A 25,746-nucleotide genomic window follows, 5' to 3' on the forward strand; every position below is an offset into this window, starting at 1 on the left:
TGACATAATTATATTGCTATTCTAAAGCCAGATTTGTAATTTCTGAATTCTGGGCTTAAACAGACTCAAGAATGTATCAATATTGCAAGGCGGGTATGAAAAACACATTTGGTAAATGAAATTTAGATTCCTCTTCAATATGTAAATGTTTGTGCTTCTTTTAATGTCACCAAATTCAGACGGAGTTTTAAGTAGCATATTAACCTTTTTGAAAGATAACTGGCAAACATATGTCTCAATTAATTAATCAGCCTAATATTTGAATAGTTCTTACTATTAGTTTCATTTTTAGATTCATTTGGATTTGAAAGTAGTTATAGCTTTGCAGATAAAAATAAGTTCATAGTAATTTGTAAGTCTTGACACATGTCTTTATAACACCAAGTGACTTTCTCTTCACATCCATTCTTGGTGCAATAAAGTTTTTTGTGTATTTTCATTAAAAATGAAAAGTGAATTGCTGTTCTTGGACAGTCAGATGGTGATTTGATTGTGAACCTAGTAGATTTTTAATTCCTAGTCTGAGTGCCAGAACTAAACTTTCAAACATCAAGTGTCTTTAAAGCACAAATAAAACATATATAATAACACAAATAATTTTTAAATGGTTTATTTACTTCCAAGAATATAGTAGAGTTTGTAAAGCAACTTTGAATACTTTTGTAAATATTCCACTAATAATTCTCTTACTTAGTAGGCAGGTAGCAGCAATTTTTTTTTATGAGCATGTCTAAGTAATTTCAGTTAGGACTGCAAAGTGAAATGTTTGTTCAGGGTACCTTTTGCCTTTTTGCATCAATGGTCAACAAAAATGCCTACTAACTGTCTCAGGGTTTCTTATACTTTAAAGGCACTTAATGCGCAGAAGGACTCAGAATTGTAACTCTGCTGTATGCCATGTTTTTTCTATTTGTAGAGTGTGTCAAAGCTGCATTTCAAAAGTAATTTAAAATCAGCTCTCATAAACACTTGGATATCTGGGAACTAGCTTACTAGGCATTTTAATTCTATTCTTTGGCTTTATCTGCATTTTAGGCAGCTCAAACTACTAACAGTTTTCCTAGAGTTGCTTTTCAAAAAACTGTTTTAAGTTAACAAGTTTCAATATTTTCAACTCACCAATTCATAGAAGATAAATTATAAAAGTGCAAACCCTGCTTAATGAATTTACTGATAATCAACTTGCTCTTCTATCTTTATGGACCTTTTGGGATTAATCTTTACACTACAGCAGTCTTTTGATTACAGCTTGAAAATTAGGATCATACAGCATTTATGTGCCTTTGAGTATGTCACTCATGCCTGATTACTGTAAAAGAAATTGTGAAATGCGGTTTGTCCTGTTGATTGATGAGATCAGAACTATTCAAATATCCTTCCTCCTTATGGGCTTAACTTCATGGGCTCAACTTTATGGGCTCAGTATTAATGGAGTAGTAGATATCCTTTAAATCTGTGATTTTAGGGAGGAATTCTTTCCAGTACTCTAAGATTAATCATGTTGGAATATTTAAAGCAAGGACAGCAGCACAGTTCATGAATGGAAATTAATTTGAAGATGTGTGGGGAGGAAAGGGTTGGAAAAGAGAATATTGGCAAGAAGAGAGAAAAATAAATTGGATTAGAATTGTTTTCATTCAGAGACCAATCTTGCACTGAGGAGATGTTGGAAAACAGTGTCAGAGAATTCATGTGTTTGTTTTGGTTATTTTTTGTCTACTGAAGAAGTAAAATTTTCTCACAAGATAACAGAAAATTGTGAAAGACTTAAAAGCATTCTTCTTATAGACTTGGGGCCTCTTTGTAAGCAGGGAAAGGAGATAAGAAGTTCGAAGCTTGTAAAACACAGCCCAGTGAAGACTTGCACGTGTTCCAGGCCCCCTTTGATATGTAAGGCAGCACTCAGGCATCACTGTGCTTTTGCCCCTGCTAATATGAGCCTAGCAGTCTATGTGTCTCTTACTTGATTTTTTTTGAATCCTCCAGCCAGCAAGATTATGGAATAAATCTACTCCTTGCACTTCAGCTGTGTATCATGGTCGCCTTGGTGTTACCTACATTTATCCACAGCACACAAGATCTTTGTCTTTTTTCACCCAGATAAAATGAGAGGCCACGTATCCAGGCCAGTCAAATGCAGGAGGCACATTTGATTGGATTAGAAGTAGGGAAAATTGGATTTCTGTCCTCATTTTTTTCTGAAGTGCAGCACTCACTTTTGTCAAGTCACCTTTTATTTTTATACCTCTCTCATCTGTTTTGACTAGACATTTCTCAGCCTGGCTGTCTGCTCCACAGTGGCCCTTTTCTTCCTTTTGGGCTTTAAAGCACCTCTGCAATACAAAGCGTAGGATGAATTGCAAGCATAAATACAGTTTATAGAAAAGCATACTTCTTTTTGAGTCCAAACATTACCAGTTCAAGAAAATTGAACAGCAGGGATATAAGCCTTTTCCCAATGTTTAGTTGAACTATATTGATTCCCTCATTCACATTATTTAAGATTTTCTCTCATTACTGTGCTGTCTCATCTGGCTGTTTAAAATATTTTCTTCCCAGATTAGTTAGCTTTTTATTTGCCTCTTTTAATCAGCAAATGTCCTCTCATGGACCAATTACTTAAGAAATCAAAATTGTATCTCATTACATTACTTTGTTCTTTAAGTTTTAGTACCATCTGCTGATTTTGAATTCTTATTTCCAGTACCCTCATCCAAATAATTTAGGCAGAATACTATGAATAACAACAAACCAAAACCTGATGACTCTTTGATACTCCTGTGCATTATCCATTTCCAGGCTAAAGACTGAACTAAAGTCTCTCTTTCCCTGGAATATGCTTGGTCCACAGAGGATTATCAGGCCAGGAACCTCACAAGTCCAACATTTTTAAAGCACCCAGTGATGGAAAAAACATGTCAGTTAATGTTTACGAAGCAAATTCCACTGTTGAGAATGTGATAGCTACATAACTAATAAAATAATTGGAGAGAAGCAGGAAACTGACACTGAGAGGATTTCTTTAAATGCAGAAACACAGCTACAGTTCAAAGTAGCTAACAGATCTGAAGAATAGTTGAATGCAGCACTACAGTAGCAGTACTAGAGCAATTCATGACATCAATTTAACATGCAAGTAAAAGCAAAATCCTCATTTCCTTGCAGTGTTTTAGTAAACAGAGAAGACTGATGACCTGAAAGGTGAAGCAGAACTGTTTTGTCAGTACAACAATATATGCAGAGGTTGAAGTCTTTGTACCAGTGTCTACACATGCAAGTAATAGCAAAATCCTCATTTCCTTGCAGTGTTTTAGTAAACAGAGAAAACTGATGACCTGAAAGGTGAAGCAGAACTGTTTTGTCAGTCAACAATATATGGAGAGGTTGAAGTTTTTGTACCAGTGTCTACGTAGTGATTTATCTACTAACTTCTGTATCTTTTCCCACTTCTATTTCTTAAACAACTTGTCTTCCAGAAAACAGAGGAATTAGAAATATTGAGGGGAATTGTACTAAGGGAAGAGACAAACATTTCAGAAAAATGAGGAAGTTGTGATTCCAGGCAATGATGGTGGTGGTGGCTGGAGGGGCAGCATCCCCACCAACACACCTACAGAAGGCACCATCGTGGCCATAGCTGTGATTAGTGTCAGGCTGGTTTTTCAACATGTGCAGACTGAAAAGCCATTTGCAGACCAAGCTTTCTCTTGGGTAGAAATATTTAAAGACTTAACTGTGGACAGAAGATACAAGGAATGAAGTTTATGTTATGTCTTGCTTTGTTATATAGCAAAAAGATATGCTATCCTCTATACTGCTGGGCATGGCTATGCAGTGAATGCTGTGTCCATTTCAAGTCTCAAAACAAAGTTGATTTAAGTGACTGAGCCATCTCTTGATGAGCTCTGTAAAAGACAAGAAAACATAATATAAAATACTGTGAGACCCATGAAGAAAGTAAACAGAAAAACTGCACATAAAATTATACAGTGCATAATGGTTCTAATTTGATAGGATTATTATATATTACTATATATTATTATTATATATTATTATATATTATTATATATTATTATTATATATTCTAATTTGATAGGATTATTATATACAAATAACAAAGGTTTTACTTTTCTTCTTTTTACTCAATGTTGCAGACACAAAACCCTCACCATGTTCAAAGTAATAGCCATTACCACAGGGTATTTGTTTTGATTTTAGGGCCATGCAGACAAAGGATCAATAATCAAATCTTAGGTACTTCTTATCCCCTTCAAAAGGCCAGTCTCCAGGATGGCACCTATGATAATGCATGATTGTAAAATTGCTCTGGTCTTGAGCTAGTGCTGTCCAGTACAAAAAGCTGGTTTCAGGAATTAGGTCCCTGGAATTTGATTTTAACATTGCTGATTTCTGTTGTGATATGTTATTAAATGTTAATTATCAGTGTTCTTCCCTTTTTACAGTGAAATTCGAAATCTTAGAAACTTGGATTACATAGATCCAGATGCTTTTAAGAACCTCCCACTTTTGAAATACCTGTAAGTATTTAGTACCTGCAACAAATTGGTACTTAAATGTCACAGATTACTCTTTACATTATAGCAGTTTTGTTACTTTGCATTTGATTTTGGAGCTGACTGCCATGTTTTTCCCTTGCTTTATTCTAATGATAGAAAGCCAGCAAGGGTAGGGGTTGGAACTCTTACTACTTTTGTGAGAAAGGAAAACATGTTCACAAATTGATCAGTAGTTCTCTCATTTGTCTTATCCATTAAATATCTAGAATACACTAATATTCCTTAGAAAAATTCCACAGCTAGCTCTTTTCTTATAAGTGCTGTCTTACTTCATTTTTGTAGGAAATAGTGGGAAGAAGGGACACCACAGATATATACATGTCTTTAGTATTTTCTACACATTTACACAGGGTTTTAAAAAATACCTGTCAGCCAAATATGAAAAGCTCACCTACAGACACGTGATTTCATATGTCCTCTATGGCAGAAAGAAATCCTGAAGATTTCCTAGTTTTCTAAAGAAACTTCTGTGATTTTGAGTAAGAAAGGCTACCGAGTGTATGTGGTGGGGGCAGTGGCAAGGAGGAAAGATTTGTCCAGGTTTTTCCTATAGATGTGAAAGCAATAAAAAAAGAAAGTAGTAAAAAATTCCATTTCAGGAGAATAGTTTTAAAAATTGAGAACTACAGTTGTTTTCACTCTCTAGGAGGTAATAAAGGAGGGGCTGTAAGCATTTCACTTTTTAGAGAGTTTCCCTTTTTAGAGCTATATGAACAACTCTTAGCCTCACTGAAAGATAGAGGATTTGGGGGTCCAGACTATTAAATGAAGCAGCCTTAATATATCAAGTTAAAATAAACCAAATTTTAAATTATTTTCTTCCTATCAACTTCACAAGATGCTTCCCTCTGCAGATCTGCCTGGCTGTCTTATTAATATGTGTTCTCATTTTTTAGATTCTATTATTTATCGTAAGTTTGGCATTTTGAATTTTTTCTATTGTTCTTGCATCCTTCTGCTTTGGACAGTTGATGATAAATGAATCGATTGACAACAGAGAGGGTGCAATAACCATCCTGCCCTGTTGAACACTTTAAATACATTGTTTGTTGTTGTTCAGTGATGCAGTAATTCTTTCTGTTTCTCCTCTCTTTCAGTGGGATTTTTAATACTGGACTCAAAGTATTTCCAGACCTCAACAAAATCTATTCATTTGATGTGAATTTTTTACTGTAAGTATCTGTCCTCACAGCTGGTTAGAATATTGCCATCCTCAGACCACATGAAAATGTACAAGAAAGTTTCTGGTTTTGAGAAAAATATAATTTAAGTCTGACAAAGTGGTTTTCCTCAAGTAATATTTCAGTGATCATTAGCACTAAATCTGGAAAATGCCAGCTCACCTAGTGCTACACATTTGACCTGAATTAGAGACATGGACATACAGCACATTCATGATACACAACTTCTACAGGCCCTTTGCTGTTTGGTTTTGGTTCTGCAATGGCTGTGCAATACCTGAATTAATTCCTGAATTAATATTGTGTAACACATGGGACCTGAGCTGGCATGCATCTTTCTAACATCAAGCCACCCTGTCAAAATTATTCTAACAAATTTGTGCTAGCATGGTGAAGCAAAGTGCAGAACAATTTCTTGAAGAAAGAGAATGGGAATGCAAATGGGGACAAGGAGGTCTCCCACTATTATCCTTAAAGGTATTATAGAAACAAAGGGCTCTGCTTTGAACTCTAAAATAAGCAGGAGTTTCTTGGTATTTCAAAAGCACAGACAATATCCACCTGTATTAATCTAAGTCAGAATTTTGAGTTGTAATCAAACTGAGGAGAAAGAGTAGCTCAGATGAAGACTTGCAGGCTGACACAAGGTAAAAGTATCTTGGTCACTTCTTGGTCCCAGAGAGGAGTTAGAAATGTTATATTGTAGCAGTTTTCAGCTGGAAGAGAATGCTGGATGGGCTAGGCAAAAGGCAATTAAAAATGAGAAGTGTTATGTTAGAAGGTGATTTGCAGAGATGTGATTGGTGATCTACCACAGGCCTTGCTTCAGTGCTGCTAAGCGGTGGTTTTGGTCAAGAAGGGTCAGTTCCCACTGCATTCATGGTCTGCCACTGGCAAGATGAACCTCAGAGCAATAGAGAAATGCTGCTTATTTTGCTAAAAAATGTAGACCTGTAAGAAGCAATGGGATCTTCCCTTCCAAGGATCTTCTGAGACGAGAAACAGGCTTTGTTCTAACACACATTCACCTTGACTGTAGGCCTCCAAGATTGAAACCTGAGTCAGTCAGAGCTCTGAGGGAGATGGAACTACATCTTAAGAACTATTAGAGAGTTTGTCAAAGACCAGAAGGGCTTTGGCTTAGATTGAAAACTCTGCTAGATCTACTTCTACATAGTAGAGAGAACCAAGAAGTGAACAGGCTAGATGAAACAAAGCAGTTTATACAACCATCTGTGTTCTTACTTCCAACTAACTCAGTGCCTTTCTATGTGTAAGAGAGCCAAACATTGTTTTACTTCTGCCTTGATATTTTTTAATAGTGATAACTAATAAAAGATAAATATAAGTCTTATATGCTGCAGAATTTTTAAAGAATAAATCTGTACTTTCATGGAAGATAGTTCTATGTATATATTTCTAAATATTGCTATTCAATGAAAGACTTTTTGTTTCTTCCATCAAGAAAAAAATGCTCTTGAAAAGTAATAGGTTTATAAATAATGAATAAGGTATAGCTTGGGGCAAACCCATTCGTTATATTACTATTTGCCTTTGAGGTCAAGCAACTTACAAGTAAACATTTATTTAGAAAAAATGAACCAATCTGCAAAATGTCAAACCCAAATAACTTGTGGTGGAAGCCACCTATCAGGGAAAATTACTTGGAATGAAAATGGTTGTAGTACTGTTCAGTGTTAGCACATATATATGCACAAATGTAGCACAGAAAAGGAATGAAGTTATTTCTGGCATGTGGGTAATTGTTAGGACTTCTCAGCCCATGGACTTCATGCATGGGCCTTATTAGGGCATACCTAATCCACAAACTGAAGAAAAAGAAACTTTTGCACAATATTTTCATTTCCAGACTATAGTATTATTCAGGAAAAACCAGAAAAACGTCAATAAAAGATTTTGCTCTGCCCTTTGTTTCTACCAGCTTTTTCCTCTCTCCTTTCTCCAATTTAGTAATAGCAAATCTCTTTAGTTTTCCTTTCTCCCTTTTGTTACAACAGAATTTTGGTCTGAAGATACATAGTACTTATTTAGAATGCAGAGTAGGAGTAAAAAAAGTATTTAAGAAATGAGTAGTGAACCCTCCTTTGGACAAGAGGTGAGAAGAATCAGTGAGTTATTTCACTTACTAGTGAAAGAGATGTGCTAGATGCACCTCCATAGAGTAAAATACCTCTGTCCTGAATGAATAATGTATTATCTGATATCTGAATTTAGAGAGCAGGATTTCAGCTCTAAAGCCACTCGGGTTGTTCAATTGAAACTGCAGCTAATGCTTACTCACTCTGCTAATTTTCTGGCTCATGAGACCAGGGACCTGTCTGTGCCCTTAGCCACTATTAGCACACGGGCTGGCACGCCTCACCAGAACTACAAAACCCACTTACCTCATGAGCTGTCTTCCTGGGTGCTGGAATATGCTCAGCTCTTCATCCTACATGTATCTTCTGTCCTTAGATAGAACTTAACAGGTTATTATTTTAAACTTATTTATTTGAATAAATAAATTTTAAATTATAATATAATAAATGTGGGAGTGTTATTTATGTTACAATATATTAATATTAATTTATTTAAATAATTATGTTTTTAACTTCTATTTATTATCAAGGCAGAGAACAATTAATAACAAAGCTGTTCTCCAGATGCTCTGTTGGGCAGATGTTTGATTGTGATATTTTGTCTCCTTTTTCAGTGAAATTGCAGATAATCCTTATATGACTTCAGTGCCTGCAAATGCTTTCCATGGGCTTTGTAATGAATCTCTAACCCTGTAAGTTCTTCCAGTTTAAGTCACAAGGCAATCACCTCTCTGGTAATTGCCTATGCAAAATGTCTAAAAATAAAATTACTCCTCTCTTACCCTCTAGTAGTTTGCAACAGAGAAACATCACGGACAGACAGTATCTATATTCTAGTTTGCATAAATTCTGTACTTTGACAGCTATTTGAATCAGTCCTGCTCTTTTCTTTAAACTGGCTTGACTAAAGTAGTTTTTCTACCACCCTCGTGCCAGTGAATGTTTATGCTTGAAAAAAAATCAAAGGAGAAAGTCTGCAAAGTTCTCCCCCTGTAAAGCTTCATCAGGGTTATAACTGTGTCTAACTGTTTTTGCAACCTGAGTGGTACGTACCACGGAAACTAATGGATGGCAAACATCAGAAGAGTCATGCTTGAAAGAAAAGTCTTAAATAAAGTTCAGAAATGCACATCAGTCATTGTGAACCACAAGAAATAGCTGATGGGAGTGAAATTACTGTAAGGAGTTATGACCTGAACTGGGAGGAAGAGCATTAGAATGCAAACAGATGAATTCTAAAGAAATTCTAAAAAAAAAAAAAATCCTTTTGCTCTAAGGGAGTAAAAGAATGAATTCTGGAAATTTAAGGCATGCCTGATAGTAAAATCAGACCTTTTTTGCTAGTTAGTTCCTGTACCCTTCCTTAATCAATCCTAGCAGGATTTTGTTTCCTTGCTTTTAGTTTAAGAGTGGGAAAATTATAGCAAAGTGGTTTAGTCTATCATTGCTGTAAAAAGAGGTAGATGGCACACCTGCCACATGGCATCCTTGATTCAGGTGCACTCAAGAACACTTCTGGGCATTTGTTTGACCTTGCACAGTAACTACTGCTTCTTCAAGAGATTGAACTTAACTCATCCATAAATGTGCTGTTGCAAAGAAAAATTATGCAGAAGATGTTAGGTATTCATGTATTGAAGCAGCCCAGAATACACTGATGTAATTTCTTCTTTGCTTGCAGTAAACTCTACAATAATGGTTTTACCAGTATTCAAGGCCATGCTTTTAATGGGACAAATCTGGATGCTATGTAAGTAGCAGGTAATTCTCTTCTTTCACAAGAAAAAAAACCAAACTTCTCTGCTTATCTGGGGCTCTGAAATGCTTACCTAATTTTAATTCCTTGAAAGGAGTAAAGAGAGGATGTTAATTTCAGCCAGCAATAACAGTATCATTGCTTAATGTCTTGTGCAGTGTTCTTTAATTTAGTATGTATATTTATAGCTCAGAAATAAAAGCATGTCAAGTAATTCCATTGTGAATTTTGCTCTTGTTTGAAGCTACAGTAAAACTTTGTTTGATCAGTACCTTTTCTAAGACAATTTGGAAGATAATTATGTTTTTTTTTACAAGACTGTATGTTAGTAAGTGTGGTATATTTATAGCTCAGAAATAAAAGCATGTCAAGTAATTCCATTGTGAATTTTGCTCTTGTTTGAAGCTACAGTAAAACTTTGTTTGATCAGTACCTTTTCTAAGACAATTTGGAAGATAATTATGCCTTTTTTTTTTTTTACAAGACTATATATTAGTAAGTGTAGCACTGATAATGGTAGCAGTTCTTTCACAGGTGTCAGCTGCAAAAAAGAGAGAGGTGTAAGGGGCTGGGAGCAACTCAGAGGAACCAGAACCAACCACTTACACTGGAGAAGAGATGCACATCTCAAAAGCATGAATCAACCATTTCATATTTCCCTGTAATTTCTTATTGTATTTTCTGAAAAAATAATATTTAGTGAGTGAACATCCTTTTTACACCATACCCAAAATCATGTGCCTCCATCAGTAAGAGAGAATAAATCTCATTTCTAGAGACTCCATTCACTTTGGCAGAGCTTACTCTTGTCCTACAGGAGCTTGACTAAAAGCTCTATCACTCTCATGAGTAAAGAGATTTCTTCATTTCTTCTTGAGCTCTTAAATTAACCAGAGATACATGAGGATAGATATGATTATTTTTAACACTTTATTTTAAATTAGGCTTAAATTCTATAAGAATTCCATAAGAGCATCCTTCACATGGTCCTAATCTTTTCAAACTGCCTATTTTAGCTTAGCAGCTAGCTAGACTTCTTAAAGTCTGAAAGGTTTGAGTTAAACCAAAGATCTGGAATAGATCTGATTTTATTCACACTAGTTCAGTTACTTTGAACTTTCATATGAAAAAGGAAGTTTTCCATGATGACATAGTGCTTGTACTAGTGCCCACAGAAATCACAAGATGTAAAATATGGTGAAAATAAAGCCAGTGTCTTGACTGAATCCCTCTAAGCTGCATGCAGCAATACTCAGAAACTTTCCAAGCCTTAGCCATTATATGAACTGTGCTGGCTCTTCCATTTCTTACATTTTGACAAAACACAGGTTGGACACTATTTTGTAGCAATTTTTCTTTATGCTTCTCTCATAGTATGCAGGTGCTATTGCTTCTGTCCTCTCTGGAATTCTCCTTATTATTAAAGAATCAAAGGAAAATGTAGTTTTAGAAGACCTGGAGTCCTAAACATCTGCTTTATTGAACTGGGAAGGACAGAAGCAGACAGCACATACTCTGTAGATACTGTTTGCTTATTTTTTTGAAAAAAAAATTGTAATTAGTATTCTTTAAAGATATATAAGTACTTTCTAAGGCTAAGAGTAGAGGGCTTTACAGAGAGATCTGGACAGACTTGAAAGCCAGGCAATCACCACCCATATTTAAATTAAAAAAAAAAAAAAAAGTAATTAGTACTCTTTAAAGATATATAAGTACTTTTTAAGGCTAAGAGTAGAGGGCTTTACAGAGAGATCTGGACAGACTTGAAAGCCAGGCAATCACCACCTATATTGAATTTAACAAGAACAATTACTGTATTCTGCATCTGGCAGTGTGATCCTGGTTACACATACAAAGTGGGAGGCTGGAGAGCAGCCTCACAGAAGTAGATCTGGGGTCCTGGTTGATGGCAAGTCAAGCACAAGCCAGCAGTGCCCTGGCAGCCAGCAGGGCCAGGAGTGTCCTGGGGTGCATCAGGCACAGCATGGCCAGCCAGGCAAGGGAGGGGATTGTCCTGCTCTGCTCCGCACCGGGGCAGCCTCACCTCCAGTGCTGGGGGCAGTTTTGGGTGCCACAGTAGGAGCAGGATATCAAACCCTTAAGTGTGTCCAAAGGAGAGCAGCCAAGATGGTGAAAGGCCTTGAGGGCAAGATTTATGAAGAGTGGCTGTGGTAACTTGGCTTGTTCAGCCTGGAGAGAGGGAGCATGAGGGGGAGATCTCGTGGCAGCCCCCAGCTTCCTCAGGGGGCAGTGGAGGGGCAGGGGCTGATCTCTCTCTGGTGACCAGAGAAAGGAGACAAGAGAACAGAATGAACCTGCATCAGGGCAAGTTCAATTGGACATGAGGTGAAGGTTCTTCACCAAGAGGGTGGTCAGTCACTGGAACAGGCTCCCCAGGGGAGCGGTCACATCACCAAGACAGAGTTCAGATTGCATCTGGATGATGGTCACAGTCACAATTTTGTTTTTTGTTGTGCTGCAAGGACTAGGGAGTTGGACCCCATGATAATTACGGGTCCCTTCCAACCTGATAAGTTCTATGATTTATGATCCTAAGTGAACCCTACCAGAGACTAATTATGATGCACCAGTCAATCAAATTTAAAAAGAAAAAAAACCCAACAAACAACCAACAGAATAACCAAAACTAGACTTATGTTCATGAGTTTATCTACAGCAGTAAAAATGGTTTATTACAACAAACACTTTTCTCCTAATTAAATCATATGACATTTACTTGGACCAGAGCTTGTACTCTAGATGTGCAAAGCAAAGGAGGGAGCTTAACATGAGTGAGTGGTAAAGACTTTATCTGTTTGATAAACTACACTGAAATTTCTAAACTAATTTTCTGAAGTAGTTTGGTTACCATATGACAGGATGAAGTATAATTTTGCTAAGTGCAAGCTTGGAGATTTGTTGTTTTTAGCAGCAGCATTAACATAAGAGGCAAATACTTAATTTTCTCTATTCTGACATTTCTAATTTGAACTCCTGTTTATCTACCACTGTATAATGAAGGAAGTACCTGTTTTTCTCTGGGTCTGATCCAAGAACATTTGAATTTAACAAAAATAGGAGCAAAAATGAACTAAGAGAAAAACAGTGAGGGAAATTTGAATGTGTTTTGAATTACTATCTTAAGGACAAAAATAAGAAACAAAACAAAACAATCAAAAACAGTAACACATTTTTTGCAAATTATTCAAAGACTTATGTTCTATCCATAAATCAGAAGACATTTTTGGGAATATTGGAGGCTATCTTCTACTGTGCATTATGCCTTTCTACCACTCTTGCAGTATTAAAATGCCTATGTAATCAAAGGGGGCCAAAAAAATTAATACAGGTATAGGTGAAAAACCAGGGGCAAAGGGTTTCCATTATCATAATGAATAATAGCACTACCTAGTTGATCTTGTCATCCAACAAGGATCCACAGTACTGCTGTGTAAGTTTTATAAGGGCAGGGAAGTCAGAAACCAGGAATGAAGGGCTCAGTGACACTTTTACTGAAAAGCATTCATCTGACACTTGAATCCCTCATCTTAACCCATCATTAAAGTCCCAAACTGCATCACTCCTGCAAAGTAGTGCTGCTGCACTAATGTTTATTTCTGTAAGGTAATTGGTGAGGAAAGAAGAGTTTTTAAAAGATATTTTCAGTGAATGGCAAAATATATTTGTGATGAGCTTTTACAGATCTAAATTACTGAAGTGGAAAACGTGTGATCTCAAAATCTAATCACAAAAATAAACTCCAAAAGAATATATTTACTTTAGTATACACTTTCAGAGTTCACTTATAACGCTTGGCACAGCTCAGAGTTAAGATAAACAATTGTGTGGAAAAATCATATGATGAATCCTTAGTACTGCTCACTTGCATCTGTTTTGCCTGTCCTCCTTTTCTTTAAGCTTCATTTCATAACCCAGCTGGATGCATATTACATAGCACTTGAAATGTCCTGTTAGTGTTTTGTGCCCTCAGAAGGTCCTCCTCAGCATCCTGCAGTCAGGGTGGTTTTGGGTGTGGTTGAGGTTTAACGCAATATTCCTCCCACTTACCCCTGACCCTGAGTCCATAGAGGCTGTTAATGACCTATAATGACAATTATAGGTCATTTACTGCTCTGACTGGATTGAAAAACGTGAAAAGGGCCTTCATTTACTTACAACACTAGGGTGTGGTTGAGGTTTAACGCAATATTCCTCCCACTTACCCCTGACCCTGAGTCCATAGAGGCTGTTAGACACAATTATAGGTCATTTACTGCTCTGACTGGATTGAAAAACGTGAAAAGGGCCTTCATTTACTTACAACACTACAAAAACATCAGCATCTCCTACTCCAGATTCTGCACTTACTGCTACAGATTTCCTGCAGTTTGCACTGGGGTATTGATGTATATCTGACTGCCATCCACCAACTCTCCAAAATTACAATTATTCTGGTGTCCCCACTGAGGCTAGATATTACACATCACCTATGTGATTTCTAAAACTTCTAAGATTTATTTAGACATGTTACCACTGTTGTGGTTTTCTCTTCTGCAGAGAATTTAAATGACATTCTGTATAATTTAACTATCAGTAACAGCAGGATTAATGGCACTTTCAGAAGGAACTGACTCTACATACGCTTTTTTGTCAAACTAGTATTTACCAAAGCCTTATTCTTTCCATCTAAAAGCACTACCTATCAAAATAAAAGGGCCTAAGCAACTGAAACCAATTAGCATCAGGAAATTGTACATTCTGATGGGCTTGACTCATTGATGTGAAAACTGGCAGCTAACACTGCAGCCCCTCCTTAGTAACACACAGTTCTGTACTTCCCAAAGTCTTTAGCTGTTTCTATTTGTAACTTTGAAGATTTTTATCAGACATATCAGCTATTATATTTCAGGTTTATTAGTCACTATGGTACTCAAACATCAGGGGAAAATATTTCAAAATTGGACAAGCAATTAAGTGGTTGTATAATAGTCTCTAGTTACTAAAGCAGACAGGTTTTATTAGGTTAAGCAGGGTTTTGTGTCCTTCAACACTACAACCTAGATGTTGAAATCTTGGATTAATTCTTAACGTTGCTCTGGTTTTAATTTTTGTATTCGTTTTGCAGACAAAAGCATAAGGAAATTTGCACACTAAAAGAAATGATCAGAACAATAGTGTGCTGTTTACAGAATATGAAAATCAGTTCTCAGAAAACACAAAAACCAGGTGATGCTAGAATGCCATATATTAATAAAGAATAAAAGCTTATTTCAAACAACAACAGCTGAGAAGGTGATGTAAACTATTTTCCTCTGTAAGAAACAAGGCTTAAGGCATGAGTAATGTCCAATGAATAGCATGCCAGAAGCATTATTTGGCTCACAGAGACTTTCTGCTGTGCAACCCAGATGAAGTGCATTTACTTCTCATTTCGTACTATGGTGATCAATATAAGCTTATAACCAGTGAAAGTTATGAAAAAATTGCCAATGACTTCAAACAGGACAGGATTAGAATATTTACTTAATTTTTTCCACACCATAGCTTGCCAGCTGGGCAAGGGAAGGGATTGTCCTGCACTGCTCTGGTGCAGCCTCACTGTGAGCAGTTTTGGTCACAAGATAAGAAAGATATTAAACTATTAGAGAGTGTCCAAAAGAGGGCTGGATGGTGAAGGACCTTGAGAGGATGTATGAGGAGCAGCTGAGGTCACTTGGTCTGTTCAGCCTGGAAGAGATGGAGGGGAGACCTCATTGCAGTTACAATTTCCTTGTGAGGGAAAGAGAAGAGAAAGACACAGATTTCTTTTCTGTGGTACCCAGTGACAGGACAGGAGGGAATGGCCTGAGGCTGTGTCATACAGGTTTAGGTTGAATATCAGAAAAATGTTTTTCACCCAGAGGGTGGCTGGGCACTGGAACAGGCTCCTCAGGGAAGTGGTCACAGCACCAAGCCTGACAGAGTTCCAGAAGCGTTTAGACAACAGGCACATGGTGTGACTCTTGGGGCTGTTCTTTGCAGGGCCAGAAGTTGGATTTTGATGATCTTTGTGGGTCCCTTCCAACTCAGAATGTTCTGTGACTCTCTGAACTTCACACACACCCTCTGACATCTGTTGTGACCACCTTCCTATTGCATTTTTTATCTTCCTAGCTACATCACAAGCTAACTTGTGCATGTTTATAAAAGGGTACCAAACATCCCACTCTTTCCTTGCTGTTCTTATAACAAAACTTCAGTCTTAACTTTTGGCCTGTATATAGAAACTTCCACTTGACTATGGAGATTTTAAAGGATTTAAAAATTTTATTGAACTCAGAACATGGAGGAAATTGTTTTCCTATTTGCTCATGATGTATTCCATCATGTAATTCCCCATACCCCATTCTGATGAAAGAAAACAAAACTATTTGACCCCATCCTCACACATATGTACTTGAAGATAGTGTGTATGACAGTGAAAGAAAAAATTTGGAACAAAGATAATAAATAAATTAGCAAAATAAAGTATTTGTTGAGGAATTTAATTGCTTTTCAAAATGGAGAACCTGTTATTTTGTTTCTTGGGTACACAGAACACGAAGTAACTGATTATGTTTCAATATGTGGTTGGGAATGGATGGCCTTTATACATATTGCTTTTGTACATCTGTGCAGGCAAGTAAACTCAAGATCTGTAACCTAAGAATAACTACTTCCAAGTCACCATATTTTGTTTCTTTCTGCAGCTATCTGCACAAGAACAGATACCTCAAAGTTATCAATGATGATGCATTTCTGGGAGTGCACAGTGGACCAACTCTACTGTAAGTAGGTGAAAATGAATTAGAGAAAGCTTTAAAAATAATACTGTTTTAGCTTACAATTTCTTTACAAAAACTAGCATCAGAGCAGCAGGGACAGGCAGGCATGTTTACAAAAACAACACCAGCAACAAAGCCTGTGCTTTTGGGAACTGATTTATTAAATACTTGCATCCTACATTACATATACTGTAGCTACCTATTATCCTTATAGAAGATTCTATACTACAACCTGTCTTATGGCTATACAATTGTAATACAAAAGAAGGACTCATGTATCACACATCTAAAGGCAATGAAAGAAAATGAGAAGAAAGAGAGGAAAAATAATTTTAGACAGAAAAAAAGTTACTTCTGATGCTCTTTTTTTTCCTCATATTATTTGGCTTCCAGTCTGATTTTATAATCCTCCAAAGAGCTTTTCACTAAAATTAGGAATCATAATGCAGAATGAAAATAAAACTTTAAAGAAGTTAAGAACTTCCAGAAGCATCACATTCCCTGACTCAAATTGTATAGTACATAATGTGGTGCCTACGGCTGATCACAAGGAGAACTGAAATACTGAAGAGGGAATTTCTTCCTCCACTGCAAAACTAGATGATGCTGGCAGTGCTCAATCCATGTAAGAACAAGCTTTACATTCTACTCTTCAGGAAATCAGCTTATTCATAGCAGAATAAATGTATTTTTCTTGGAAGAAATGCTAGCAGCTACCTGCAATAACAAAAGGTGCAGAAGTCATTATTTTTCTTTCAGAATCTTTTTAACTCCAGAAAATCTGTCTGGCTCCAGCAGGTGAGAGCCTGCAGAAGCACAGATTTTTGACTCTTGTATATTGTGGGTATTTAAAGCATCAGTGTTGTTGTTATGCTGGACAGGTCAGCAAGTAATGATATGCTGCAAAAGGTTGTGGGTTGTTAAATGTATGCTCTAAGAGCCAGTTAAGCTTCCAGAACAAAGGCTAGCTTGGAGATGTATCAGTTACACAATACCTCTTGGTTTAAGAGCTAAAGATGCTTTCCGAGGATGTGCATATCTAAAAAAAATAAAAGAACTTCTAAAAAATAAAGAACTTCCTTTTTACCCTGTTTTCGTTAGATATCTCACATGACTTGAATTTATTTCTAGTCCTCCAAAACCATTGTGCTATCCCAGCTACCACTGATCCTTGATCTCAGGACATGTTTTATACTTGCAGTCTAAACAGCCAGCTATCCATCTCCTCTAAAAATGATACACTTCATGGCTAAAAAGAGTCCTAGCAGTACTTATAACTGAAGAGAGATGTGGTACTTACTATAGTGTCATTACAGAGAGAGGTCTTGCTTCTCAAAAGCAGAAGGCCAGAAATGGCATGTAAGCACAGTAAATCAACAGTGGATTTAAAAAGCCGGAGTATTTCACATCATGATACTTTGATAGGCAAGTCCTAAGAGAAAGCTCCCAGGATGGTGTCACAGTTTAACACTGGCCTTCACTTCAGCTCGACACAGCTGCATATTTGCTCCTGCACCCAATGGGATGAGGGAAAGAATTGGAAGGATAAAAATGAGAAAAATCATGGGTTGAGATAATGTCCGCTTAATAATTAAAGAAGGGATGTTGAACAAAAATCAAAGGGGCAAGAAAACAAACTAAACCCAAGAACAACAAGTGATGTAAGAAAAACAATTGCTCACCACCAGCCCATTGATCCCCAGCCAGTCCCCTGGCAATGGCAGTTGTGGCACCTGTCCACCCAGTCTTTACTGCTGAGCATGATTTGGTGAGGTCTAGAATATCTCTTGGTCAGCTGGGGTCAGCCCTCCTGGCTATCCTTTCCCAAATTCTTGTGCACCTTTAACCTCCTCACTGGTCAGATGGTGTGAAAAACAAAAAATGCCTTGCCTGTGTTATAAGCACTGCCCAGGAAGAGCTAAAACATCCCTGTATTATCAACACTATTTTCACTCCCAAATCAAAAAACATAGCCCCATACCAGCTACTGTGAAGGAATTTAACTCTATGCCAACCAAAACCAGTACAGAATTAATAATTCAAGTTATTAGCTTTTAATTTTATTTTAATGTAATTTTAATAGCAGTCTAGGGGCTTGTGTTACCCAGAGATAACCAGGAATTATTATGCATGTGTGATGTAGAAAAGGTTTGCCATAAAATGAGCAACAATTTAAAGCAGAATTCTTCCACCTGGACAGATCTCTCAGCTGACCTTCAGGAAATAGAATTATTTTAACAGGAACAAAAGAGTTTCTGAAACTCCAGATATGCATTATATGAAGAAGGCTGAAGTAAAAAAATGCAAACTGGGTGAAAACCTACTATTTGTGGTTGTGTCATGTCAATGGCCATTAACAACTCCCAAAGGTGACAAAAATGTCCTTGAAATTAGTATACAGCCCCACTATACCATCATGACCAATGCGTTATTTACAGAGACCACAGATTTGTTAACTAGTGTAACAGTCTGAAAAGTCTGACCAATACAGCCCTTTGGGCAGTGTAAACAACTCAGCTTGTTATGAGGAATAGTTTGTTAAGACATTTTTGATTCAGGCATCTTGGTGTTGTTAGCTAACCATTTGGTCTTCCTCAAATTAAAGTTTTACTCCCAAACTGTTTCATCTTGAAGATTAACTTTATGGAAAATTTTTGTGAGAATATTGCTCTTTTTCTGGGACAATGAATGACATTGCATATAGTGGCAGCAGTATGCACCAAAAAAAAAATTTCAAAAAGGGAATATTTATGGAGCTCTAAAGAGAAATTTTGTCTTCCCTCCCTACCAAGCTGGCAGAACTTATTGTCTGGAGTCCCCTATATGTACTCTTCAGGTGAGATACGAATTTATAGTGGTTGGAAAGTGTGCCCCAGAGATCGTGCTTTTTTTCTGATCAGGATTTCAGTAGCAACAGCAACTTAAAGGCTGAAATACAGACCATGGATCCACCCTAATGGGGTAATGTTCCATTTTGTCTTTAAAGAAGCCTAATGAGAAAGATTTAACTACAAAGAACTCTGCCTGACTATGTTGTATATTGTGTGACTTTGGCCATGCTCTCAGACCACCTAATTAAACATACTCAAGTATTGAAAAGCTAGGATTTTTTTTTTTAAATTTGCTATTTACGACAGCAGAGGAGGCAGGGATTGTGCTCACTGAATAGAGGAAAACAGATGTCAGCAATTCTGGTTCCTTTGTCACTGTTATATACTCAGATGTATGTGGATGTATACACTGATTGCTCCCTTTAGAAAACTATTTTAAGAGTATGATGACAGTACAGTGCTCTTCACCTCAAAATGAAACCTTGTCAAGGATTCAGCAACTCGGTGGACCTGATTTACTAAACACGACAAGAGCTGCTGCCTAGAGCAAAAGTTCAAGAGAGTACAACAAAAATACAATTAGGGTCATTATTCAATTAGCTTTTGAACAGAGTTCAAACTCAAAATGTTACAGTCACAGAAGATACATGTGAGTAGTTAATTATCTGTAGAATGCAGAATTTCTCTTTAAAGCATCATTTCCCAATCTAGGAATGGTTCTTCCCATTGGACATAAGCAAGTCTTTGAGCAAGAGGAGCACTCTTTGTTTTGCTAATCAAACAATGCTTATTTTTAGATTTAAAAAATCTTTCAGTAGAGTAAAATAGTATCTGTGGTTTAAGCCCATCTATTATATATTTTATGCTTTATCTATTGCAGTTGTCAGAAATTTGTGTATGATTAGATAACAATTCTCAATTGTACTATGACGTATTCGATCTCATTTTCTTAACTACCTGTCTTTTAAATTATTGCTATTACTGGATAGAAATACAAGAAAATACGTGAGGACAAAACAAAACTGCTACCAAGCCAAAATGTTGAGACTGGTTGAGAGCACTTTGGTTGCTGTTCTGCCTCACAGTGTAGAACTCTACACAAGCACTTCCAGTACCTGAGTGGGCTGCAGACCATGGCTACTTAAAAGCTGAAGTCTGCTCTGGCTCTCGGCTAGCTGAGAATGTTGCTAGCCTTTTCCACAATTCTGAGCACTTGACACCTTCCACAAGAGTGTGTCTGCCTGGTTTCTGTCTCAGCCTTGTGGGCATTTGTCAAAGGCCTTGCAGAAGTCCCAGGAGACTTTGAACAGATCATAAGCACAGCACTCAGAGAAGTTTGCAAGGCAGGACTTATTTTTACAAAAGCCCGTTACTACTGACTTTCCCCAGGTATATCATATGTTGTGGCAGCTTGTTTGCTGCCTTTCTGCAGGAGAGCAAAGCTGAAAGTTCCACAACTCTTTTACCAATTCAACTACTTCCTCCTTCAGCTGCTTCACTATTCTGGTGAAAACCATCCAGTCCTTGTGACTTACTATCATTCATTTTATCAGTTTCCTGCCTAGCTTCTTTTATGGTCACTTCAGTTTGAGACAGATCCTCTTGACAAGTCCATCAGACCTCTTGCCCATTCTCTTGTGTTTCTTTAAGGGTGCAAGCCATAGCTTAGCAGTGCCACCAAGACACACTTACGTGCAAGGTAAGCACTGCTGTGTTTAAACAACATCTTATTTATCAATATGATTGGATGTTATTGAGACAGACATAACTACAGTCAGTTCCCATTTGTTCTCAGTAGACCAAAATCAGGACTAATCATCTGTGACTGATTGGGACTGACCATACTTGGCTGATCTGGACTTGGTAGAAAGCAACAGGACAAGAGGAAATCACCTCAAGTTGTACCAGGGGAGGTTTAGATTGGGTATTAGGAAAGATTTTTCACAGAAGGGTTTGTAAAGCATTGGAACAGGTGCCTAGGGAAGTGGTGGAGTCAGGGTCCCTGAAAGTGTTCAAAAAACATGTGGATATGGCACTTCAGGACACAGTGAACATGGTGGGTGCTAGATTGATGGTTGGATTGATGGTCTTAAAGGCCTTTTCCAGCCTTAATTGTTCTACACACTGGCACACAAAGACCATTCAGGAAAATGTGTCTTCTCTCTGAATGCAGGCACAGATACTATAGTCTGGACAACTCCAACTACTTGGATTCACGTAACTTTGAGGATTAGTAATTATTTATAAATCTTTTCAATCTAGTTTGAAGACAGCTGCTATGCTGCTTGAAGTAGATTGTGAATCTGATTAGATCATCATCAAGACTAGATTTGTAAGGTAAAAAAAAAAAAAAATCCCTGAGAATCCCACACTTTCCTCTTGGCCAGCTGACACACACAACAAAGTGTGGGCCTAGGTAGAGTAACTAAAAAATTATCTTCCATTGGGAGACAAATTATACCAGACTCCCAGAAAGCTCTTTGATTTGCAATAGCAGTGATACAGAGAGGGTCACAAGACCTCTTGCTGGCAGACAACACATACCAGTAGTTTAAGGACTTCCCAAACTAGGATTTTAGAAACTTCTAAACTTCTGAGCCATTGTGTTTAATATGGCCCATGGATGGGACAAAGTATCTATTGCTAGCCCTGTACCAGAATTAATCCTAAATCAAGAACTTCAAGGCATCTCTTCCTGTAACTTTTCCCCAAGCTCCCCTGTATAAAACAGAATGCTTAAACAAAACCTACAATAACCTGTCTGCTTAAATATACACCCATAAGCACATACACAAAATTCACAGGATTTGGTAAGATAGAACAGAAATTACAGTCTTACAACTAATTCCTCCAAGCCCTTTCTTTTCACTGAACAGATGTTTCTTTCACACTTTTTAACATCACTTGGTAACACTCTGAGTTGCCACAGACTTTGCATTTTCACCTCTGTTCCCTGGGAAATTGTTTCCACAACTGGAACCCTGCTACTATCTTCTGTCTGCAGCTCTCCAGGAGCTGCAGCTCCATTCCCTGTACAGCCAGAGAGGCTCCTCTCAGCAGCTGTTTCCAAAGCATGAGCCCTTGTCCTCCAGGGTGCTCTTGCTGACCAAGACATTTCTGATGGGAATGTTACACAACTGTGAATAAAACCAAAGCAAAACCACGTATTGTTCTTGTTACTCAGCTTTTTGGCCTACATGATGAACCACAGCACTGATTTTCACAATGATGCAGTTGTGTAAAAAAATATGCCTTTTCTTATTTTTAAGTCTCTCGCCTCACATTCTTAAGTGTTCCAAAACTCATCTCAAAAGAGTGAATAATCATTGCCAATCACCTTCTTCACAATCTGCACGGCACTATTGCCTACTACTGCTGCTTCCAGACATAGCTTTTCCCAAGAGAAAAGTCCTTATCTGTACCTTATTACTTCATATAGAAACTTCATCCTAGTTGCAGCTTTCCATGCTCTTATTATATAACAGTATATACTATTTTTAGAACTGCAGCTAATATTTAAGTTACAGTGATACTAGATTTATGAAGTGCTTTTGCTCAATCTTCTGTTTCTTTCCCAAGAATTCTTAGTATTCCATTTTCCTTCAACATTACTAAAAGCACTGACCTGATATTTCCAGAAGACTCCAAGAACTTCCCAGAGTGCTAGCTAAATTAAACCCCACTGTCATCCACGTAAAGTTAAACTTGCTTTTTTTTCAACGTATTTTACATTCATTAATTTCAAAGCATATTATTTTTCTGCTCAGTCACATACCATTGCAGAAGCCTTCTGCTTCTTTAGACAATCAGTTTAGCTTTCACTACCTTGTATTACTTTGTACTAGAAACAAGCTTTGTTGCAGCTACTCTCACTTCTTTCCCAGACTGTTTATGAGTATTTCAGCAGTACCAGAGTCAGCCTCGCCTCTGTGGGCCCTGCTGCCATGACCTGTATATTGATACCAATTAACTTTCCATTTTTCCTCTCACATGAAATCTTGTCATCTATTCTCAGGCTTTTACTCCGCTCTTTTATTTTTCAATTAATCCAAGAGAGATATTCCCCTTGTCACATAACAGAGCAGTAAGCACAACAGCCCTTGACAGCTGATTTTTTCGAGGCTTGTCAGAATTCCCAACTTGTCACACAAACAGCATCATCTTTCTTCATAAGCTTGGGCCAGCACATATTCAAAGAACTCTCAAAAATATGTGAGTTGTAATTTCCTTTTCAAAGAGTCTTAGCCTCTCCCATCAAAGAGTGTTTAACCAACCTGCAGAGACCTGCCACCACCCTGAGGACTTGATGGAGACCCATGAGGGTTGCTGAAAGACCAGCCTTGCCTCAGTAAGACCTATCCCAAGATCTAATTTACCAAGATGTTTTGCTGCAGAAGAAGGAAGAGCATTGCCAGCAGGTGAAGGGAGGTGATCCTGCCCCTCTCCTCAGCCCTGGTGAGGCCACAGCTGGAGTGCTGTGTCCAGCTCTGGGCTCCTCAGTACCAGAGAGACTTGGCGCTCCTGACACAGGTCCAGTGGAGAGCAGCAAAGGTGATTAAGGGACTGGAGCATCTCTCTCATGAGGAAAGGCTCAGGGAGCTGGGCCTGTTCTCTGAAATGACTGAGAGAAGAAATGACTGAGAGGTGACCTCATCATACATCTGAAAAAATTTCTTTGTTGCGAGAGTACTCAAATGCCATAACACATTGCTAAAGAGGCTGTGGAGTCTCCTGACGTGGAGATGCTGAGAAGTCAATGGGGGACAGCTCAGAGCAACCTGCTCCAGGTGAACCTGTTTTGATCAAGGAGGTCAAACTAGATAATTTGGAAACTCAACTACTCTGTGATTCTTTAGAAGATAAAATGATAGCAGACAATATTCAGACTCTTATAAGAGCCAGTTCAGGCTCTTGGTAGAAATACCTATCAAAAAGGACTCCAGAAGAACAAAAAATAATTTCATGTAGTTGAAATTAATTAGTTGCGACATATTAAAAAACATATGATAGCAAGGGAACTTTCAGAAGTGAAAAAGTCCTCCTACAAAAAGGAGCAGCATTTTCTAACTCAATTTAAAAACAAATATAAACAAACCAAAAGGGGAAAAAAAAACCCCACCAAAAAAACCCCAAAAAACCAAAAAAAAAAAAAACAGAGCAAACCCAAATGCTGTAGACATTTAAGAATTGTTTAAAGCATAAAATTAGTTCTAATTTCCTTCTGGGTGCAAGAAACCAGACAGTGAGCAAGATTTCTATAGGGATAAGAAAATGTAGAAAAAACATTTGAGAGTGTTCATGATAAAACAATGCTCAAACAATGTTCCTACCCTAGAACTCCTTTTACAGGTTTACTTCACAGACTGTAATTCTAAAAACAACTTTAAGTGTCACTAGAAGAGGTTTTGGGACAAAGGAAAAACTGAGTAGAAAACACTAGCATGACCAGGTGACTGACACTCCTGGCAGTCTGAAAGTAAAGCCACCTCCCCATCAACTGGGAATCATCTTTCTCATGAGTCCACCTCAGCAGACAAGTAGAAAGCAACAAACATAATACTCAGTTTTCTGAGAGATTCAGGATGGACTATGACAGAAGATTTGAATTTCAGTATATAGAGAATATTCTTTTAGGAATTGCAATGCTTTCTATTAAAGTGTGCCAATAGGTTAAAATTAATCCAAGGAAGTCTAAGGAAATATAACTCTTCCAATGGAAGATGTGATTTCTTTAAAGGATTTTTAAAACTGTGTTGTTGCATATGTATTTGTATCTGGTTGGCTTTAAAGGTGTAATTTTACAAGTCATGATATTTCTTTATAATACTTATTCTGTGCTAAAAGACATTAAAGACAAGAGTTTTAAAAAACAGTGAAAATCATAGAGAAATGAACAGCCTTACCTGAATTTGAACGGTATCAGAACTTAATAAGGCAATATGAAATCCCCATCTCTTTAGGATTTATTTTTATTGCAGAATTCTGTGGAACTCCTGAAGAACAGTAACAATCTGAAAATAAATCTGATCTAGTCATCTTTTTCTTTCTTAGGGACATCTCCAGAACAGCTATTGCCAACCTTCCAGCCAAAGGACTGGAAAGTCTAAAGGAACTAATGGCCAAAAATACATGGACTTTAAAGAAATTACCAGCTGTAAAGGTATTTCTTCAGCTAATGCGAGCTGACCTATCATACCCAAGTCACTGCTGTGCTTTCAAGAGCTGGAAAAAAAAAAGTGGGTGAGTTTCACTAACTCACATTTATCTTTTTAAATATATCAGTAAAGACAATATTTATAAAAATACATCTATTGGCGCTTTTGTAACAATTTTTTCTAGTATAGACAATGTTCTTTGAAATAGGTTACAATTGCAAAGTGGCAGAAGAATTTTTTTGTAAGACCTTTTGCAGCAGTTCCTCCTCTTGTTGAGCCCAGAATTAAAGTGAAAGAAAAAAGAATAGGGTGATGTGCTACAGCAAGACCTGGAAAAAAAAATG

The 25,746-nt window shown here is 37.3% G+C and overlaps 1 protein-coding gene and 1 long non-coding RNA gene across 5 annotated transcripts in view; one reads left to right on the forward strand and one right to left on the reverse strand.

The window, feature by feature from the left end:
- Positions 1–25,746, forward strand: part of TSHR (thyroid stimulating hormone receptor) — a 44,364-nt gene that overhangs the window by 16,645 nt on the left and 1,973 nt on the right. For 3 of the 4 annotated variants that reach the window (XM_039705445.1, XM_039705446.1, XM_039705448.1), the window contains 6 exons: positions 4,464–4,538; positions 5,675–5,749; positions 8,472–8,549; positions 9,539–9,607; positions 16,342–16,419; positions 25,299–25,487. In XM_039705445.1, the coding sequence (XP_039561379.1) occupies positions 4,464–4,538; positions 5,675–5,749; positions 8,472–8,549; positions 9,539–9,607; positions 16,342–16,419; positions 25,299–25,487 (564 nt within the window). The remainder of the gene's footprint in view (positions 1–4,463; positions 4,539–5,674; positions 5,750–8,471; positions 8,550–9,538; positions 9,608–16,341; positions 16,420–25,298; positions 25,488–25,746) is intronic. The other variant, XM_039705447.1, reaches the window with a different exon arrangement.
- LOC120500478 lies at positions 16,557–18,590 on the reverse strand. The gene is made up of 3 exons (XR_005627106.1): positions 18,099–18,590; positions 17,717–17,926; positions 16,557–17,133 (listed from the first exon to the last, which is right to left on the reverse strand). It is a non-coding gene; the product is annotated as an uncharacterized LOC120500478 (long non-coding RNA).

The sequence above is a fragment of the Passer montanus genome, unplaced genomic scaffold (genome assembly GCF_014805655.1).
Source record: "Passer montanus isolate IOZ18808 unplaced genomic scaffold, ASM1480565v1 scaffold18, whole genome shotgun sequence".
In the NCBI taxonomy this organism is placed as follows: Eukaryota; Metazoa; Chordata; class Aves; order Passeriformes; family Passeridae; genus Passer; species Passer montanus.